A 19188-nucleotide genomic window follows, 5' to 3' on the forward strand; every position below is an offset into this window, starting at 1 on the left:
TGGAAGGCTTCTCAGCTTAATCTACAAAAACAATCTTGGAAGTTTCTGTCTTTCTCTTTGTTCTGAATGCTCTATGTTTTAGAACTGCCATTTTTGAAGCTGTTTAGACGCGGTACTAGTAAAATTAGATTTCAATTTAAAATTACCTAGGAAGTAAAGACATCAGAGAAAAGATACGTAGGTTGTACTAATTGTGGAGAGAGACTTGTACCTTTAAGTAAGTATTTCACCCTTAATCAACACTCGCCCTTTTTATGTTAAATAAACATATCAGACAGCTTTGCCTTTGGGTTCCATTCTGAAGATGAGGGAAAATCATTTGTTTGTTTCGGTGATTTTCGATATCTGTGCCGAAATATCTAATTACAATTATCAGTTATCGCTATTTATTATTATTATTATTTAATCTTACTATTATTTGAAAATTAATGCAATTTTAGGCAAAAATTTTTTTGTTGCTAGACAAAACAAATAAACATGTCATGTATAAAATCCTCTCATCTCAGTAAAAGAGAGACTAATTATTCCCCTTATTATTCAATTAGTTTTAATTTACACACATAAATATGCATTTAATGCTTTCTTAGGTAAAAAAATTTTTGTCATACAAAACAAACAAACATGTGCATGTACCATAAAAATTCTCATCTCAGTAAAGAGAGAGAAATTATTCCTCTTATTATTCAATTAGTTATTTAATTTTCACATAAGCTTGAAAACTTTTAAATGATAAAAAATTAAACAAACACTTTTTGCAGTTTTTCTCAATATTTGCAAATGTTTCTTGTTTTTAAAACCTGTAATGACAGTTCTAAGGTTTTTAGAAAAGTTTTAAGTATTAGCGGTGCAGTTCGAGAAATTACTGTACTGTAATATGTGATAATAATACTTAGAGTCAATGTAAGTCAATTAAAATATATTTGATATACAGTACAATAAATCAAGCAAAGCAAAAAAAAATAAAAATGGCAATATGTATGTACATGTGTGTCACTGGATGTTTGTGAACTTCTTTGAGGTTTTTTTTGTGTTTTTATGTTTATGATACATTATTAATTACACTATATTAAAGGATGTGTACTGAGGTGTATAAAGGAGAGAGAGAGAGAAAATTTTACATGATGATGCTCCACTATTTTATTATGTTTTATTCTGAGGCTATTCTCATTTACACTTTTACTGCATTTTCTTATTTATCCATTACTTTTAAAAGTAGTGTTCTTAAATTAATTTGTCTGAAATCATCATTGAGAAATGCCCTGTACTAAAGATAAATTCAGGGTTTTGACAGTGTCCCATCATTGTCTCCTTACAACCTGAATATTTAGAATTTAATTTTCCAGTCAATTTTACTGGCTATTTTGCTTTCAAAACAAGATAACCAAACCAGGCTGTGAAGTTCTGCAACATTGAATGATGTGTGCTCATTCTACAGTGGAATGGGCATGTTTATAACCATAACTTTTGATTGGAAAAATTTAAAAAATGAAATACAATCCTCAGACCTGTAAACAAAGAATCACCATATCATGAAGCATCAGGAAAAAAAAGTGGTAGGGGTTCTCAGGAAGGATACTGTGTAATCTTTTTGTAAGCATCCCCTCAGTTGTTATTCTTCTCCTCACTTTTCCTCACTCATGGTGTTCAGCTATTGGGAGGGCAGACCCCTCCAGTAGTTGTTAACTCTCCAATGCCCCCTTACCCACAAAACATTTTCTCAGTTTGGTTCAGTTTATTCGTATTGCTCTCTTTCGATGGGCCATTCAACCATTGGTTCTGGCAGTTTTCAAATTTTGAAAAAGATGTTTTCTGTCGACATAGTGGACATCTTCCATGTGTTGGATACACCTTTAGTCAAAGAAAAGTATTTCTATATAAGTAACTTACATACTAAGTAGTTTTTTTAGTATTATTTTATTATGTAGCAGTATTTAACTTAAATTCTTACAGTATGCATCCGATTGTTTGGTGACTAAGATGTGATGGCAGTAATTAAAGTAGCCTAAAAGCTAGTATGAACTGGACCAGATATCTACTGTTTACCTGTTTGTAAATTAAGAATCATGTTTGCAGCAAAAATAATGATTAAACTAATGTTGATTTTAGGCCTGGTTACTAAAATATATGTAATGATTATTCAGTAAACTGACCCTACATGCTTTGGATCAGTCTTTGAAATAGTTTGTTAGAAATCTAGAAAATTTTCAAAGATTAAAAATTTTGCAATCAGTTAATGAATTCTCCCCAAAAGTAAAATAGCATAATCGAAAACTGTTGTTAATTAAGATAACTGATGTTTATTAGGAAATGATATCAGATTTGCTGCAAACTTACCTGTTTGATATCAATAAATAATTTTATTGTGATAAACGTTTTTGATATTTCAAAACAATGGTCATGGAGGTCTTATTGATGAACATTAGCATTATTGAACTAAGCTTTCCTTTCTTTTTGCTTTGAAGTCTTGTAAGCCTAGAACAAAGCAATTGAGAATAAGTTACTTGTTTGGCAGCCAATGGACTTTTGAATAAACAGACTTTCTTATTATCAAAGAGGAGAATCGTTCTCTATAAATTCTATAAGCACCCACTAGTTTGGTGTCAAGCTTTTTAGTGCCCGCTCTTACCCTGAAAGAGTTGGACAAGGCCCCACTAGCTCATTGTCAAGTGTTTCCAGGTGTTGTATCATGAAGTTCAAGTTGGATTGTTCACCTGGGGACCAGCAACACCGGAGCCATTTTTAATCCTGTGATGCTCCCGCGTAATATATAAAAATTTTTGTTTTTCAGAAATCCACCTTTAATTTTTTCTCTCGTGCTACTAGCCTCTTATCTTCTCCCATGCCTACTCCTCGCCTTTTATACTCTCTGTTCTTTTGTACAGTTGCATCCTTTAGCAGGTTAACAGCTGAAATAGTTGATGAAGGCAGTGGAGATGATTATCTGGCCACTGGTTTTAAGAACATTTTTTTTTTTATCTAAATAAATTAGATTATCATAATGAAAGTCAATGGTACTGATGAATTCAAGGTAAATGCCCCACAACATCAAAGCCTGAGGTGAGAACCAGGTCAGCATCACAATGAGACCCGCTCACAGACAGTTTTTAGATATCTGTTGTCCATCTGTGCTAAACTACAAGTTTAGATAAGCGCCTACATTTCCATTTTTCTGTTTACTGGATCAACTTTGGAATATTTATTTTTAGAAGTCAATTCTTGAAGATCAGTGCTCAAACTGGGTGCCTTATGAACCCCTTTTCAGGCTGTATGTTATGGTATAACGGTTGAGCTGCATGCAAAGCAATATCCTTTTGTCAAAAAACCTTACTTCTGAAGATTTGGTAATCTGAATTTTAGTTTATATGAAATCTTGTTTTGAAAGTGAGAGACAAACTTGAATATTGTATTGCCGATTCCCTTAGAGATCTTTCCTCTTTGAATTGATGTGTAATATATATTTTGTTCATGAAACTTACCTGTCAGATATATATACAGCTGTATTTCTCGAAAATCCGACAGAATTTCAAAACTTCATGGCTTTGCCAGTGGCAGGTGGTGGTTATACTCATTCCGCTTCGCTGGGTGGTTGGAATGAGAACCATTCCCATTTTCTATTCAGATTTTCTCTGTCGCGTTACTATTAACATCTGTTACAAGTACCTCCACGCCTCTGGAGTTCGTTAACTTGCATAGTTTTTCCACTTGGTATTCTATATTGACTTTTGGTTTTTGACTTTTGGCTTGTGGATTGGCACGCTTTTTCTGGATTGTTATGATTTTTGCTTTTTGACTCTCTTGAATGATGTCTGTACTAGTTCTGCTAGTTTCCGTGTATGTTGTATGGTGATTGCAGGTGAGGCTGCAGCTTCAGTGAGCCCTCACTCTGTTTGTTTAGGTGTAGGGGCATGTTTGTTTGATCAATGATCGCTGCAAGAGTGTGAGCCTTTGTCTGATGCGAGCTGGAAGTCTTATGATTCCTATGTTCGTAAGTTAGAGCGTGACAGGATTAGGAGGTCTTCCTCCAGGGAGTGTGTAAAAGTCAGGGTTATTTCCTCCCTGATAATCCCAATGTGGTTGATTTGCACCTGTCCTGTGGTTTTTGCCTTGGGCCCCTGAGGTTGTGTCTGTGGAGGGTTTGGCCTGGCGCAGATCATGAGTTCCATCCGTGCTCTAGAGAACAAAGTGACATCTCAAAGTGCTGTGAAGTGTAGTGCTCCCTACCAGTGTTGTGGAGGGGCGTCAGGTCGAAACCCCATAATGCTGGGCCTGGACCTCCTGTCAGACTCCCCGGGACTCAGGGAGAGAGACATCATCGCCCCATAAGAAGGAGTTCTGAGGGCTTCCCCCGATCTGACGTCCCTTGAGGCAGTTCCTGTTGTAAAGCACTTCCCGAGCGCTGCCAAGGATGGAGTCACTTGTTTCGTATCAGGGACTGCTTTGCGTCCTCCAGGCGTCCACTCCTGCAAAGGGTTGGAATTCTACAAAGGACTCGCCCCTCTGAAGGGAGCTTGTAGAGGGCTGCTTCCGTCAGTCTTCTCCGTCTGCTAGTTATTTTGAAACTTTCACATACAGAAGAGGACCAGGTTTCGTCCAGATGAGGATGTTTGGGCCTTGATCGCTCTATGGAAAACTTTTTCTTCTTGCTCCTGTGAGAAGAAGAAGGCGTCCCCCTCGCCCATCTTCTTCCGTGAGGCTTGTCTCCTCCTGGATAAGATTCCTCACCTTCAAAAAGATTTTTGTTGGATATGCAGCGTCCAGTTGTCTTCTCTTATTGCAGAAGGACTCTGCTCGTCGTCATGAGGACTTGACTTTTGCCTTAAGAAATCGGAAGTCAAGTCTCCCTTCTCTTGCTCGTTAGTAATCTCCATCTCTGTGTCTTCTTATCGCCCTCTCTTGCTCCTCTGACTCAGCGGTTCCTTTTCAACAGGGCTCTGCGTCATCATCTTCCGTGGCAACCGGCGCTCTCAGGACTCTTCATTCAGCTGCGGCTCGACCAGGGCAGCTTCTTCGGAGTTTTAGGGCGTTCGGCGGGCGCTCAGCATGGCGGGGTGAGCTCCCGATCAGGATGCTCTTCAGGGCCTCTACATGGGCGTTCCCAGATCTTTGTTTCTTCAGGGCGTTCAGGGAGCATTCTGTTTCTTCAGGAAAAGTCCCTTCTTCCGTGCTTGGACCTCAAGGCCTTCGTTTCCCCTAAAGCTGTTTGTGATTCTCGTTTTGATTCTCCCTTTCATGAAGGAGAGTCTCTGCCGATTCCTGAGCCTGCTGGTTTCGATCAACCTTCTGCTTCCTCTTCTTCCGACTACAAGTGTTAACCAGCCTTCTTAGGACTTGACCGGGGACAAGTTTAAACCCTCGGCTCCTCTTTCTCTCCTTCTCGCTTGCCTCTTCCAAGAAGCTAGAAACTCCTGGAGTTTTGGTAAACTTCTTCGTTGGCGACCAGAGGCCTTCAAGAAAGTCAACATGCCTGGATGGAGGAGCGGAGTCCAAGGCAAGACTTCTTTTGCCCTGCCTCCTTCTAAAGCTTTCGGTAAGGCTGGTATGGTATGAGGCGGAGAAGATCTCAGTTCTAGAGTTCCTTCTTCTTCTCAAGGAGATTTTCAACCTTGTCGGCTTCAGGAGGTCCCATCTTGTCTACTGCTAAGGTTTCTTGGACTATGTCGAGACCGACCATCATCTCAAAGGACTCTTCCGTTCCATGGAGGTTTTTAATTTCTTGGACTGGTGCTTGGGTGCTTTTGATCTCAAGCTTAGAAGCCCGGACTCTATCACTTTGGGGGAGCTATCTAGTGTCCTTGAACTGCATGGATAAGGCAGTTAGGATGGATCCGGAACTGGCGTCATTTTTGTGGGCCTCTTAAAGAAGAGGGCCTTGTTTTGCAATTTCACCTCAAAGTCTGTTTCGCCCGTCACAAAGGGCAATTATTGTTTTGCTCCTTGTCCAACCATCTGTTTCCCAGCCTTGAATCAAGGATCTTTCCGTTTAGTCTTAAGGAGAAAAGGCAACGAAAGACCTGTTGGTCATTCTTCTGGACGTCCTTCAGTCCCTTCTTCTTCTTCGCTTCAGTTCTTTCCCTCCAGGAAGAAAGCAGCCCTTCGTGGAGGAGCTTCTTCTCTAGATCGACTCCCTTGAGGAAGGGTTTTCCAGAGGCGGCCCCCCGAAGCCCAGGGGAAAAAAGTGACTTCAACACCTCCAGACACCTGTGGGGAGCCAGGCTTTTTTCATTTGCGGGAGCCTGGAGAACCGAAGGGCGGACTCTTGGTCCGCCGAAGTTCTAGAGAAAGGCTACAAGATCACTTTCTCGATTCGCCACCCTATCGTCACCCAAGGATCTGTCGCCCTCCTACCATTGGGAAAAACAACAGATCCTTTAGATCTTTTGGAGCAGATGCTCGAAAAAGAGCCATGGAACAGTTCAGGATCTGGATCCTCTCAGGGTTTCTACAACCGGCTGTTCTTAGTCCCGAAACAGTCGGGTGGGTGAGACCTGTACTGGGCGTAAGCAGACTTGAACTGGACTTCATTGTCAAAGACAGATTCAGATGAAAACGTCACATTCTGTTCTCGGGCCTAAGACCAGGAGATTGGATGGTGCTCTCTGGACTTACAAGATGCTTACTTCCATGTTCCCCCATTCATCCTCAATCAAGACAGTACCTGAGATTTTGTGCTGGGAAGAGTCTTCAATTCGGGCTCTTTGCTTTGGTCTCAGCACAGCTCCCATGATCTTCACAGTGATCATGAGAAATGTGATGAGGTGGCTTCACCTGGCGGGGACAGCGTGTCATTCTACCTGACGATTGGCTCATTAGGAGCTTCTTCCCGGAGCTCAGTGTCTGGAGGACCTAACTTTCGACATTGGGATTGGGAAGTCCCTGGGACTTTAGTCCAGAAAGAAAAGTCCCATCTGATCGACCTCAGTCCATCGTCTATCTGGGGATTCAGATGGATTCAGTGACTTTCGGCGTATCCATCCTAGAACGTCAACAACATTGCCCAAAAAGTTTAGTCCTTTCTGGGGAAAACATGCTCGGTGAGGAATGGATGAGTTTGCTGGGGACCATTTCCTCGCTGGAGGTTTGTTTCCCTGGGGAGGCTCCATCTCAGGCCTCTCCAGTTTTCTTGGCGGAGAACTGGAGGAACAAAGGAGGACCTGGAAGAGATTTTGAAGATCTTTCCTTCTGTCGAGGATCACCTGAAGTGTGGTTCCGACCCCTTGTTACTGGCAGAAGGGTTTCTCTTCGTCTTCAGAGCCCCGACCTGTGTTGTTTTCCGGCGTCCAGGAAGGATGAGGAGCAACACTAGGAGGGGAGAGAGTGTCAGGCACCTGGAGGAGGGGAACAGGTGTCTGGCACATCAATCTCAAGGTGGGTAGGAGCTATCCATCTAGCCCTTCAATTCTTCGGATGCCCAAGTTGCAGGCAGAGTTGTTCAGGTCAATTCCGACAACACCACAACTCAGCATTACCTCAAAAAGCGAGAATTTTCGCTCCGTTCCCTGTTCAACAGCGAGAATCCTGCTTTGGACTCATGCTCGGGGATCACGATTCTCCACAAGGTTCATCGCGAGCGTGAGAATATCCGTGCGGACCTTCTCAGTCGGCATCAACTTCTGCCGACCAGAATGGACCTTCACGAGGAGGTGTGTGTCTGGATGTGGAAGTTATGGGGACGTCCCTAGTAGACCTGCTGCGACGTCAGAACAAAGGCTTCCTCTTTGTTAACCCTGTCTTAGATCCAGGAGCCTTAGCAGTGAATGCCCTCCTCTGGGACTGGGGCCTAGATCTTTCACGCTTTTCCTCCCCTTCAAGATCCTGGGAGAAGTGATCAGAAATTCTCAGCGTCGGAAGGAACAAGGATGACTAATAGCCCCCTTTTGGCCAGCAGCGGATTGGTTCACAGGAGTCATGACCTTCCTTGTGGACTACAAGGACCTCCCCTGAGAGTAGACCTTCTCAAGCAGCCGATTTCAAGAGGTTCCACCAAAACCTCCTCGCTCTGAGTCTGACTGCGTTCAGACTATCTCAAAGTTGGCCAGAGCAAGAGGCTTTTCGAGATCTGTGGCAAAGGCCATCGCCAATGCCAGGAGACCTTCTTCGAATGCGGTCTACCAGTACAAGTGGTCTGTTTTAGAAGATGGTGCAGGAGTAAAGGAGTTTCTCGCCACGACCTCTGTACCACAAATAGCTGACTTCCTTTTTTATCTTAGGCATAAGAATAAACTGGCAGTCTCGACTATTAAGGGCTATAGAAGTATGTTATCGGCAGTTTTTAGACACAGAGGCCTGAACTTGTCCGACAACCAAAGGATCTCCAATGATCTCTTGAGATCCTTTGAAACTGTTAAGGTTCCTAGGCCCATGACTCCTCCTGGAACCTAGATGTGGTCCTAAAATTTTCTTATGTCAAGTCCTTTGAACCTATGTCTTCTGCTTCTCTCCAAGAACGGTGACTAAAGCCATTTTCCTAACCTCTCTGGCGACAGCGAGAGGTTAGTGAGTTCAAACTATACTTAAGCTTTTATTGGCTTTAGGGGTCCTAATGCCGTTTGCTCCTAAGTCCATTTTTTCTTGCAAAATGAAAATCCTTCAAACCCGTGGCCCAAGGCGTTTGAAATCAAGGTTTGTGGAGATTCTTGGACAAGAATCAGAGAGAGTCTTGTGCCTGTCAGGGCTCTCAAATTCTACATATTGGTGATTTAAAGGAAGTCGAGGCCCGCCGGACAATCTGTAGGTGTTCTGTTAGAAGACCTGACACTATCCAAGAATGCTCTGGCATTTTTTAAGAAAATACCATCAAAGAGGCTCATCTTCCTGCCAAGACAGCTTACATGAGACTTCTTAAAGTCAAGGCTCACGAAGTGAGAGCCATCAGCGACCGGTGGCTTTCCCAGGAAGAATATGTAACGATCTTCTGGGTACCACCTTCTGGCTTACAATTCAGTTTTCGCTTCATTATACGAGATGTGAAGTCAACTTTTGAGGACTGTTCTTCGCTGGGACCATACGTTCCGCAGACACAATGTTGTTGGGAGAAGGGGCAATACTCATCCTATCCTTTTTAGAGATTAGGTGGTATTTTTTAATCTTGTTTTTGTGTATTCTCGTTGTTGGTGGCCACCGGAGGTGGACGTCCCAGTCTTAGCCTATGTTAGGTTTAATGACTTAGATAGGCTCGGTCAGGTGGTTGGTCATTGCTCTTTTGCCCTCTCAGTATGGTCATATGATCTAGTCCCATTATTGGTCTCGCACCCGTGGACAGGTCATCTAGAACTCACCAGCTTTATAGGTCCCTACCTTGCTGGAGACTCTAGTAAAGAAGCAGGCTTGGGGTGACAGTAACCTCGAAAGTCAGCTATGCTAACAGGTAAGAACCAAGGCGTCAATCGCCTACATTTATTTGTTTCCTAAATCCTATTCTGTCTCTTCCCACCTCCAATGGTGGGATTCAATGTATATATATCTGACAGGTAAGTTTCATGAACAAAATGATATTTTAATGATAAAATAAGAAGTTTGTTCATACTTACTGGCAGATATATATGATATAGTGCCCACCCACACTCCTCAGAGACAGTGGCACTAGAAAATCTTGGAATAGAAAATGGGAATGGTCTCCCGAACATTCCGCCACCCAGCGGTGGGAATGAGTACTAACCACCTGGCTACACTGCGCAGTGCCGCGAAGTGAAATTTGTCGGATTTCGGAGAAACATAGCTACATATATCTGCCAGGTAAGTATGAACAACTTTATTTTATCATTAAAATATCATTTTTTGATAAGTACAGTAAATAATTTCAAGGTGATTACTGGTCAATGGAAAGGCCAAAGAAATTTTCTACGCTTACATATTTTCTTTTTCAGGACACAGTTGCCTACAATCTAGGTGTCTTTTGCATAGAGATTAATGTCAGCTAAAAATTTGCCTGATTAGGTTTCTATTTTAAATTTCAAATGTCAAGAGAATTACAAGAAAAATACATTTTTTTGATAAAATAAAGTTTTATATATATTTACTCTGCTAATTACATAGCTAAGGAGCTTCCTACCCATGGCAAGCTAGTCCACATGTGTAAATTTGCAGCAGTTGGCAGTGCTTGTTCCAGTTGTAGGTACATGTCCCGCCGTGTCGGGGACTTTCAGCGAACTGCTAGGCAGAATGTTTCAATTTGTTTGCATAGAATGTCCAAGAGAGGGGAGGAGAATCAGGGTCCAATCATGTAGTTACTCTCCAAAGCGTTTATAAAACTTTATTTTATTATAATGTCATTTTTATATTAGTGACTTAATTGCAATTACATAGTCCATCCACATTGGAAGGAGGTGAGGATTTGGACATACTCTATACCAAAACATTAAATAAGATCCTCAATCTGATATAGTTTTGACTTCATGTTCTGGAATTCATTCTTTACTGGACTGTTCCTTACCTGGCAAGGGAGCGCTGCAGACAGGTACTGCTGGTCGGTTTTCCTTGTCTTGGGTTGGGGCTAGGTAGCCCAGGCTGGACCCAAGGTTTGGAAACCCTGAATGAGGGAGTACAGTAGTGGCCTGTCACAAAATAAACCATTGGAAGGAAACCAGAATAGGACCACAAACTGTAATCTAGTCTTCCATTCAAAACCATCAGGATCTGGGTTAAAAAGCTGGTGAGCACTCCAGTTTCAGTGTGATCCCCAGCCTTCCGGAAGAACATGAAACTTCTTAGATAGCTGAAAGCAGAGGGACAGAAAATTCCCTACATGCTTCCTCTCCCAACACCATGCCAGGACTGTGGTCATCTTGTTGCGAGACCAAATGTCCTACGTCAATTTCAGATCTGTCAGATAGCAAACACGGACTTAATGGCTCCAGAGGGTAGATTGCATTTCACTCCAAAGAGACATGTTATGTTTGAGCAAGAGAGGTTCCCAGCTCTCATTTCATGGGTTTACTAAAAGCCGTGTAAAGCTTTATCTTGAATTTCCACCCCTGAGACTTGGTAATCTTGGTTCTAAAAAGTTCTTAAAAGCATTCTGGGAGAGGATGGGAAGGAGACTCTCTCTCTCTCTCTCTCTCTCTCTCTCTCTCTCTCTCTCTCTCTCTCTCTCTCTCTCTCTCTCCCTCTCTCTCTCTCTCTCTCTCTCTCTCTCTCTCTCTCTCTCTCTCTCTCTCTCTCTCTCTCTCTCTCTCTCTCTCTCTCTCTCTCTCTCTAGACACACGAATTAGTTAAGGCAGATCGCTGAACTGTCAAAAGCATGTCCTTCCACCAAGTAGTCCTTGGATCCCCTGGTCTGGTGGAATCAGTGGGACAAGCCCAGTATGGCCTGGTTGCGGGACCTGCTGTGACGCCCTTCCGCATTCCAACTTGGTCAAGAAGGCAACAAGCTTTAGGTTCGCAGCGTAACAATGACACTCTTAACCCGTTCTGGACCATGAATATAGGTTCCCGCTTCCCAGAATGTAGCTGTAGTGGACTCTTTACGACTCCTTGACAGGTCCTTATTAGAGGACAGATCCTCACTTCTATCTAAAGATACCACTAAGGTGGACAACTCTTTTCTGAGACAGATTTACAGACTGTCTTGGAGCTTGGCAGATATACCACAGTAAACCCCTTTTCAGATGCCAACTGCAGAGACTGTTGCAAGATGCAATGGCAGTCTTCTTAAAACCCTGTAAAAAGTCTTCCTTCAATGGTTTGATAGTTTAAACACAAGAAAACACTCTAAAAATGCTTATAAACATGATATTTTAATGATAAAATAAGGTTTGTTCATACTTACCAAGGGCAGAGGCAATGTTTGGCTTGTATGTCTCCAAAAAGGTCCTGTTGTAGTTTTTATCCACTAACCAAGATCTTAGTGGCCCATCAGGTCTTCCGAGACTTCCAAGGCAGAAAGTCTGCTCCATGCATTTTCTCCATTCAGATTTGGCTCGGTGGTCTCCCGGGAGGGAGTGAGGGTGGGCCTAATTATATTCCATGCCTCTTAACTTGACAGAAAATGTGTTTCTTGTAGCCCCTAGCAAATGCCAAACAAGTTAGTGAGCTTCAGACTATAGACAAAGCAAGCAGATTTTGCTCAGGAATGATCTGAACAGGATCATCCTGCTCCCTTGGTGATTATTGGAAATTCTGGCTCTTGAGGTGAGCAAAATATCTAGTTGAGCTTTCAGGTTTTTTGAAAAAGCTTTATAACCAGAGGGCCATCTATACCTCAGAGTGTCCGGACAAGATCCTCAACTCTCACCCTCGGTGTATGAATGTACATTGTTCTTCATGTCTCAATGAACTTGGTTTTTGAGACCACACTCTTAGATTCAGGAGAATGGATTGCCTACCTGTTAGCAAAGGTAAGGTGCAAATTGCTTCCTCGTTAGTTTCAAGCTCAATCATGTCACTCACTTCCCATTTGGCAATCAGTCCACTGGAAGTGTCATAAAGTTCTTCCCTCTAAATTTTCCTTGAAGTCAAAACAGTGTTTGAAAATTTTGCAAGTATCATACACCATTTTAGTAATTGGCATGGCACCATGAGAGGGGAACACAGAATTTCTCCTCCAAAAGGTACCTTGTAATAAGGTGCAGAGCCATGTTTTCCAAGGCTACTGACCTGCAAGCACCTACCAACTCATGTGCTTTAGTTGTTTATTTCAGTCACTCTCCTGACAACAACTCTATATGGTTATTTGAATGGTGGACTCAAGAAGAAAGCCAGCATGATGCTTTGCCATGGGGACGCCAGGTCTTGGCACCGAAAGCACCATAAGTATCCGCAAGATCCTCAGCTCTTTTGTCTTGTCATACTAGAACTTCTTAGAGCACCAACCAGAGGCAGTATTCTCCTGCAATTGACTCTCTTAAGTGATAGAAACGACAAACCTTTTCAATTCAAAGGACTTTGGGCCAGGTGAAATTCATTCTTGCAAGAAATGTTTTGGAGAGGAATTTGTCACTCACCTGACTGTGTCAGTTTAAAACCAATTGATAGAATTGTTTGAAGTTCACTGATGTAATCTTGCAGTAGCTTGTGAGCAACTAAAAATAAAGTTTCTTCATAAGTCCTCTGGAAGTAATGAAGGGGTTCAGCCACCCCTCCCCATCAATGGAACTTAAGGACAGAAACAGCCCAAGTTTCCAAGATGGAACCAAAAACTGTTAGGCACCTGGGACTGGTCACCTACACTAAACAATTGGAGGTGCTACATGGCGTTTTAGGTTAAGCTGCCAAAGATGGACAACATACTGTAATTGCTTAGTAGTATGTATAAAACTTAATTTTATTGTGAAAAAATAACAGTGCTCCTGTGCCCACATTTGGAGTTTTTAGCAGGATGGATTCATCTGCGTAGCATACCAAGTGGTTCTCCCACTTTTTTGGACAACTGGTTTGTTCTACCTCCTGTTTCGCGACGCTTTTCTTGCCACTCTGCTTCAAAACCTCAGAGCTGGATTTATTTTATTCAATATTGACTAATCTGTGCTTTTCTGATCCATTCAATTGTTTTTGTGGGGATGAAGAGTAGCTCTCTCTTTTTGGGAGTTTTTCCAACAGAAAGATAGATAGACAATTTTCTACCACTTTTGAGATTTTTAATGGGTTATAGACCTCAAGAACCTTACACTGTCCTCAGTTGTCTCAGAGGCAGTTAGGTCCATTCTGAAAACATTTGATTGTCAAGGAGTTGGTGCAGGTAAACAGCCCACGGCTTTTTGGCCAGTTTGGAGTGGTCTTATTTAGCCAGAACATATAGTCAGAGACAATATGATCACAGTCTTTTCCGAATTATTCAACCTCTAAGTTCTTACATAAGGCAATAAGAGATTTGTTTTGGCTAGCAAAGAAACTTCCTTCCTCCTTTGGACCAGAGCCCAGCAACATCATTCCTTTGTTTGTCCTGTGAAAACATTGTTATTGAAGACCAACTCAGCTGAAAGGGCAAGGCCCTCAGTCAGGTAGTCTCCTCTTCCTTAGGTTTCCCAGAAGTTGCAGAACCTCTGGGGAGACCCAAACACCCATCTGTTCACGACTGCCCAAACCACTGCCTTCCCAGTTTAGTGCCCTCCGTGCCAGGATCCTCAGGCATGGGCAGTTGATACCTTCCTTCAGAATGATCAAATTTAGACCTTTATGCTTTTCCTCTGTTTGCTATTTTGAGGAAATACTCAACAAGTTATGAGCTTTGCAGAACACAAGGATGATCTTGATACCTCGTTGATGACCCCAAAGTGAATGGTTCCCCTAACTTCCTTTCCTGGTGGTAGATGTTCCTCATCTTCTTCCATTCAGGAAAGACCACTTCAGACAGTCTTATTTGAGAAGATTCCATCAAACCTCCACATGCTTCATCTAACTGCGTGGGGATTGTCATCGTCTGTTATGTGCTAAGGACATTTCTAGCAGTCCTTAAGTTCGACTTGTGTATCCATAACAGTGGTCAGTTTATTGATCTTGGTGCTTGTCTAGAGTGATATCCAGCAGTCCAGCACCCATTCACTAGATAGCCTGATTTAAGTTCATCCAGTATCTCAAGTACACAAAGCAGTTTTCTGTCACAGCGATCAAAGGATACTGCTTTATGTTGCATTCAGCTCTGTATCATGCTGATTGGAATGCTGCTCACGATTTAAAAACTGAAGAGGTTTTTATCTTTTATGCTGGAAATTTCAATCTTCCTATCATGGTTTATGATGAAATGTAGACTTAGTCCTCCAGATTTTAACATAACCTCAATATGAGCTTTAGCTGCAGCTAAGTGTGTTAGTGAGCTTTAAGCCCTTTCTTGTATGTGGGCTTTGTTCTGGTGGCAACCTCTCTCTTTTCTGTCATTGCTTAGAAGAAAAGATATACAGTAGAAGTGAAGGCCCTTCTCAGATTTGTGACAGTGCTTAATTTAACTGCTTTGGTAGGCAATGCTGAAGTGGCTGTCTTATGTCCAGTTAGAACTTTTAAGGGTTTACAGTACATTAGTGAGCTTTGTTCTGGTGGCAACCTCTCTCTTTTCTTCATTGCCTAGAGGAAATATTAGAAGTGAAAGCCCTTCCCAGATTTCTGACAGCGCTTAAGTGTTTACCGGGACAGGCATAAACCTTTAGGAGGAGGAGTTAAGTATTTATCTGTAGTTTTAGGCTGACCAAACATTTGTATGTCCAAGAATGCTTAAGTCAATGCACACACATATTTGATTCCTGTGCTTTTACCATTTTTTTTTAAATAATCCTCATGGCTTCTGTACTATAAGCTCTGTATATCTTTATTTCCTTTATAACCTTTTACTAGAGAAGGTTGTCATGCAGCTCTGGGGAGATGTAACTGTTGTTGACTCATATTATTTACAAAATGTTCAAATTTAGCTTAGGTGTAAAGCCGTTAGTCCTATTGTTGCGGCTTGAGGGCCTTTATCTGTTAATCAGTATTAACCTTGCTATCTTAAAGTTAGTTGTTCGGAAATCATGCTCGTAACATATGAAGAGTGTAGTTGTCTTTAGTTTTGGAGTGTTCTTTGTAGGCACGGCTCCAGGCACAGGGTCCTGGTACTCTACAAAATAGAGTCCTTTTTTCCCTGAGATTTTCTGACAAGTCTCAGTTTGGCTGGAGGTCTTACACCCTGTTGTGGTTCCAACATTTGACAGTACTTGCAGAGGATCACCCAACAGGCAGGAATGTTGAAGTTTTATTCCCATCATTAAAAGCTTTTAGTTCACTTATTTTGAACATTGTTTCTCTGGCTGCACTAACCCCACCACCGTCATTCAGTGTGGTAGTCAATAACTGTAACAGTGTAAGAGCTCTAAATAAGCCAGCTGGGTAACAGACCTGTGATAGGTTGACACCGTTTACGATCCGAGGGTAGTAACCCGGCATTATGGATAGCTTTTTCTCTGGTATATTTAGCAATGACCTAAAAATTACCATTTCACTAGGTGACACAGGTCACTTAACAAATAATTTTCATGATAAAATTAATTATTTGGATACTTAACAAATAATTCATTTTATTCTGACAAGAATGTAAACATTCAGCGCCACCTGGTGGGAAACAGGTGATTACAGAGACAATTCGAGCAGGTTAGCCAAGTGATATTTTTTTATTTTGTATGCCAATTGCACCTAATGTTGCAAAGATATAAGCTAACTTTAACAGTAGGTGAGTATCCAAAAATTAATTTTATCTTGAAAATTATAATTTATTATGCCATTAATGCTTGTTTAGCTGTGGCAAAACATTTGAGAGCTTTCTGGACCCTTAGTTTGTAGTGACATCATGGCTATCTGTATTAGATGCTCTGTTTATATAGTGCAATTAATGAGCTGAAATTCACAAGATTATATATTGCTCTGCTAGCTTTCATTTTTAATGATCTTTTGATATAAGCTAAGTTGTCCTTATGTCAGTAGTAATAATAGAGAGAGTACCTTCCCGTATTTCTATGATTATTTAATGTTTTCCATTATTCCTTTTGCCATAAACACTGTACAGTACCAACAGTAAAGAAAGCACTTTATTTTGCATTGCATTTGCATACATAACAGTAATGAATACTAAAAAAGGTTTCATCCTGTGCTAAGCAAAGCATTTTCTAACACTTGTGATGTTATCTTTTGTAAGAAAATATATAAAAGTGATTAAACATTGATTAAGGTACAAATTAAAATTTCAAATTATGACTTTGTCTTATATTTTTCAAGTTGATTGTAACTTGCCTCAATTTGTTTCAGCGTGGTTTGAATATTGCATCATTCTGCAAAGACTTCAATGCAAGGACAGCTCACTATAAGGATGGCATACCTCTTCCATGCAGAATACAAGTGAGGGGCGACAGGACTTACGACCTCACTATTCATCATCCAACGACAACTTTTTTCTTGAAGCAAGCTGCTGGAGTTCAGAGAGGAGCCATGAAGCCTGGTATGGGTCTTTGATGTTCAGTAGGAATTTTGCGTTTGGATCATCTGCTTAGAACTACGGAAGAGCTACATCATCGATGTATTTTGGCACCTGGTTTGCTTTGATAAGATTAACGCTGGGGAAAATCCCGTCACTATTTCATTTTTTTTTCTGTCTGAATTCAAACATGTTGTTGCCTTCTTTGTGATTTTCCTGGGCATCCCAATTTTTATCATATACTACTTTATTTCAATATATATAATACATCTTCATCTGACTGCTCTAATGTTTTTTATACATGCTGAAACCCTCCTCCTTTTGCTGATTTTGGTCATAAAAAGGCATAAAAAAAAGGAGAACAGTTCTGATATGAAAAGTACTGTTTTCCTTTTTTAAGATATGAAAAGAAAGCAATGATTAGGTTCTGTAAATTTTCCAAAGGGTTCAATAAAAATAAAAATTTTATGTATGTGAAAAGAAAGCAATGATTAGGTTCTGTAAATGTAAGCCAAAGGGGTTCAGCCAAAAATAAAAAATTATTATGGAAGCTGTGAATCACCATGTGACTACAGACTCCAAACTGGAATTTTTGTTGGCAAATAATATTTGATTACAGTCCTATGTGTTAATGTTTTGTATACTCTATATTTGAATGTTTATTCATGCCTCATTTGACAGAAACATGTTTTGTCTTACAACTGAAACTTCTTTCTTTCAGGAAATGAAATCTGCGGCAAAATAACCCTAAAACACGTCTATGAAATAGCAAAGATAAAAGCTGAAGATCCACCTCTGCAGCTCACTCCTTTAAAAAGGATTTGTGAGATGGTCATTGGATCAGCGCATTCGATTGGGATTGAGGTATGGTTAAGAGTTTGTCTATTTTTATTCTTATTGTTTTGTGATTTCTAAAAAGCACTAAGACAAAATTAAGACTCATTCACTGGGTGAGTTCTTAAAAATGAGACGTTTTACTGAGTGGTGTTATTAAACTAATATTTTAATAATAATGGTAACATTAAATCACAATTTAAGCAAATGTAGACTACATGTTTTACGAACAGCATTTTGATAAAGTTGGTTTGAAATGAATTCCTGTTAAATGCCAGGTGTCTTAAGGGGTGGAGTTGATGATCGCTATATTAATGGACTTTTGTGTGATGTTTATTATCAGACAGTATTTTACCCTTGGGGTCTTAGCTTTAATATCACGAAACAAACAAATCCAACAATTCCGACAGATCTAGCGTGGGTAGCATTGCCATATTTTTGCTTTATCTGATTTATTGTGCCGTATTTCATTACAAGTTTAGTTGATTTCTGATTATCACACATATTGTAACAGTAACAGAATATTTTATCACTGTTGAGTTTCATCTCTAATCACCGTAAAAATATTTAAAATGTTTCATACGTAGGCAACTCTCAACATTCTCATAACCACCGTAAAAATATTTAAAATCCGAATTTCATACGTAGGCAACTCTCAACATTCTCATCCCAGCCATAGTTTAAGTGCCTTTAGTTCTCATCCCCAGCAAGTTACTGTGTTTTGATGCACATATAATCACTTCATTTCTCTCTCTCTCTCTCTCTCTCTCTCTCTCTCTCTCTCTCTCTCTCTCTCTCTCTCTCTACACAAACAATATACATATTACTTTAATGGAAAAAACAGCAAAATATCAATGAAACATTATTTCACTACTGCAGAATCCATTTACACTGTGTTTGACTTTGATGTAAAAAAACTCTCTCTCTCTCTCAGTATATATATTTTAATGAAAAATACAGTAATTAGTGAATAAATAGTGTTGCTCTACAAAAAGAACCAAATTAGTGATAATTTTAGAGATATGGCCCAAATAAAAATCTGCAAATTAGTGAGATTTCCCCTGTGGACAAGTGAATGATGTGTTTCACAAAAATCAGCGACAAAGTGAACTGCGGAAATGTGAAACGTGAAGCCAGGCATTGTACTCTGTTATTTGAATTTTTTTTTAATTTTTACTCAGAAGTTTAAAAATAACCTTCTTAATTTATACAATCACTATTAGCTGTGAAACTTTGAAAGATTAGCTTTCACAAACTGGTTTTGTGTAACTGGACAATTTTTGATAGTGTAGTCATTTGTTTTGTCCTCAGGAGTTGCTTTCCGTTCAGAGTCTACCACACTAATATCAAAGAATTTTCCTCCAGTGGTCGCGTGGCTGGGACATTGTGTCATAATGCTAAACACTATCACACATGATGGAGTATGTAATGGACTCAAAGATAAGGGGGCACTTTCCCAAGTCGTACAGCGAGGCTGTATACCCAGGCTC

The 19188-nt window shown here is 40.6% G+C and overlaps 1 protein-coding gene across 3 annotated transcripts in view; it reads left to right on the top strand.

The window, feature by feature from the left end:
- The window catches only part of mRpL11 (mitochondrial ribosomal protein L11), a 44101-nt gene that overhangs the window by 15912 nt on the left and 9001 nt on the right, over nucleotides 1-19188 (top strand). For all 3 annotated transcript variants that reach the window (XM_067132291.1, XM_067132294.1, XM_067132293.1), the window contains exons 3-4: nucleotides 16699-16888; nucleotides 17586-17728. In XM_067132291.1, the coding sequence (XP_066988392.1) occupies nucleotides 16699-16888; nucleotides 17586-17728 (333 nt within the window). The remainder of the gene's footprint in view (nucleotides 1-16698; nucleotides 16889-17585; nucleotides 17729-19188) is intronic.

This window comes from Macrobrachium rosenbergii, chromosome 31 (assembly GCF_040412425.1).
Source record: "Macrobrachium rosenbergii isolate ZJJX-2024 chromosome 31, ASM4041242v1, whole genome shotgun sequence".
In the NCBI taxonomy this organism is placed as follows: domain Eukaryota; kingdom Metazoa; phylum Arthropoda; class Malacostraca; order Decapoda; family Palaemonidae; genus Macrobrachium; species Macrobrachium rosenbergii.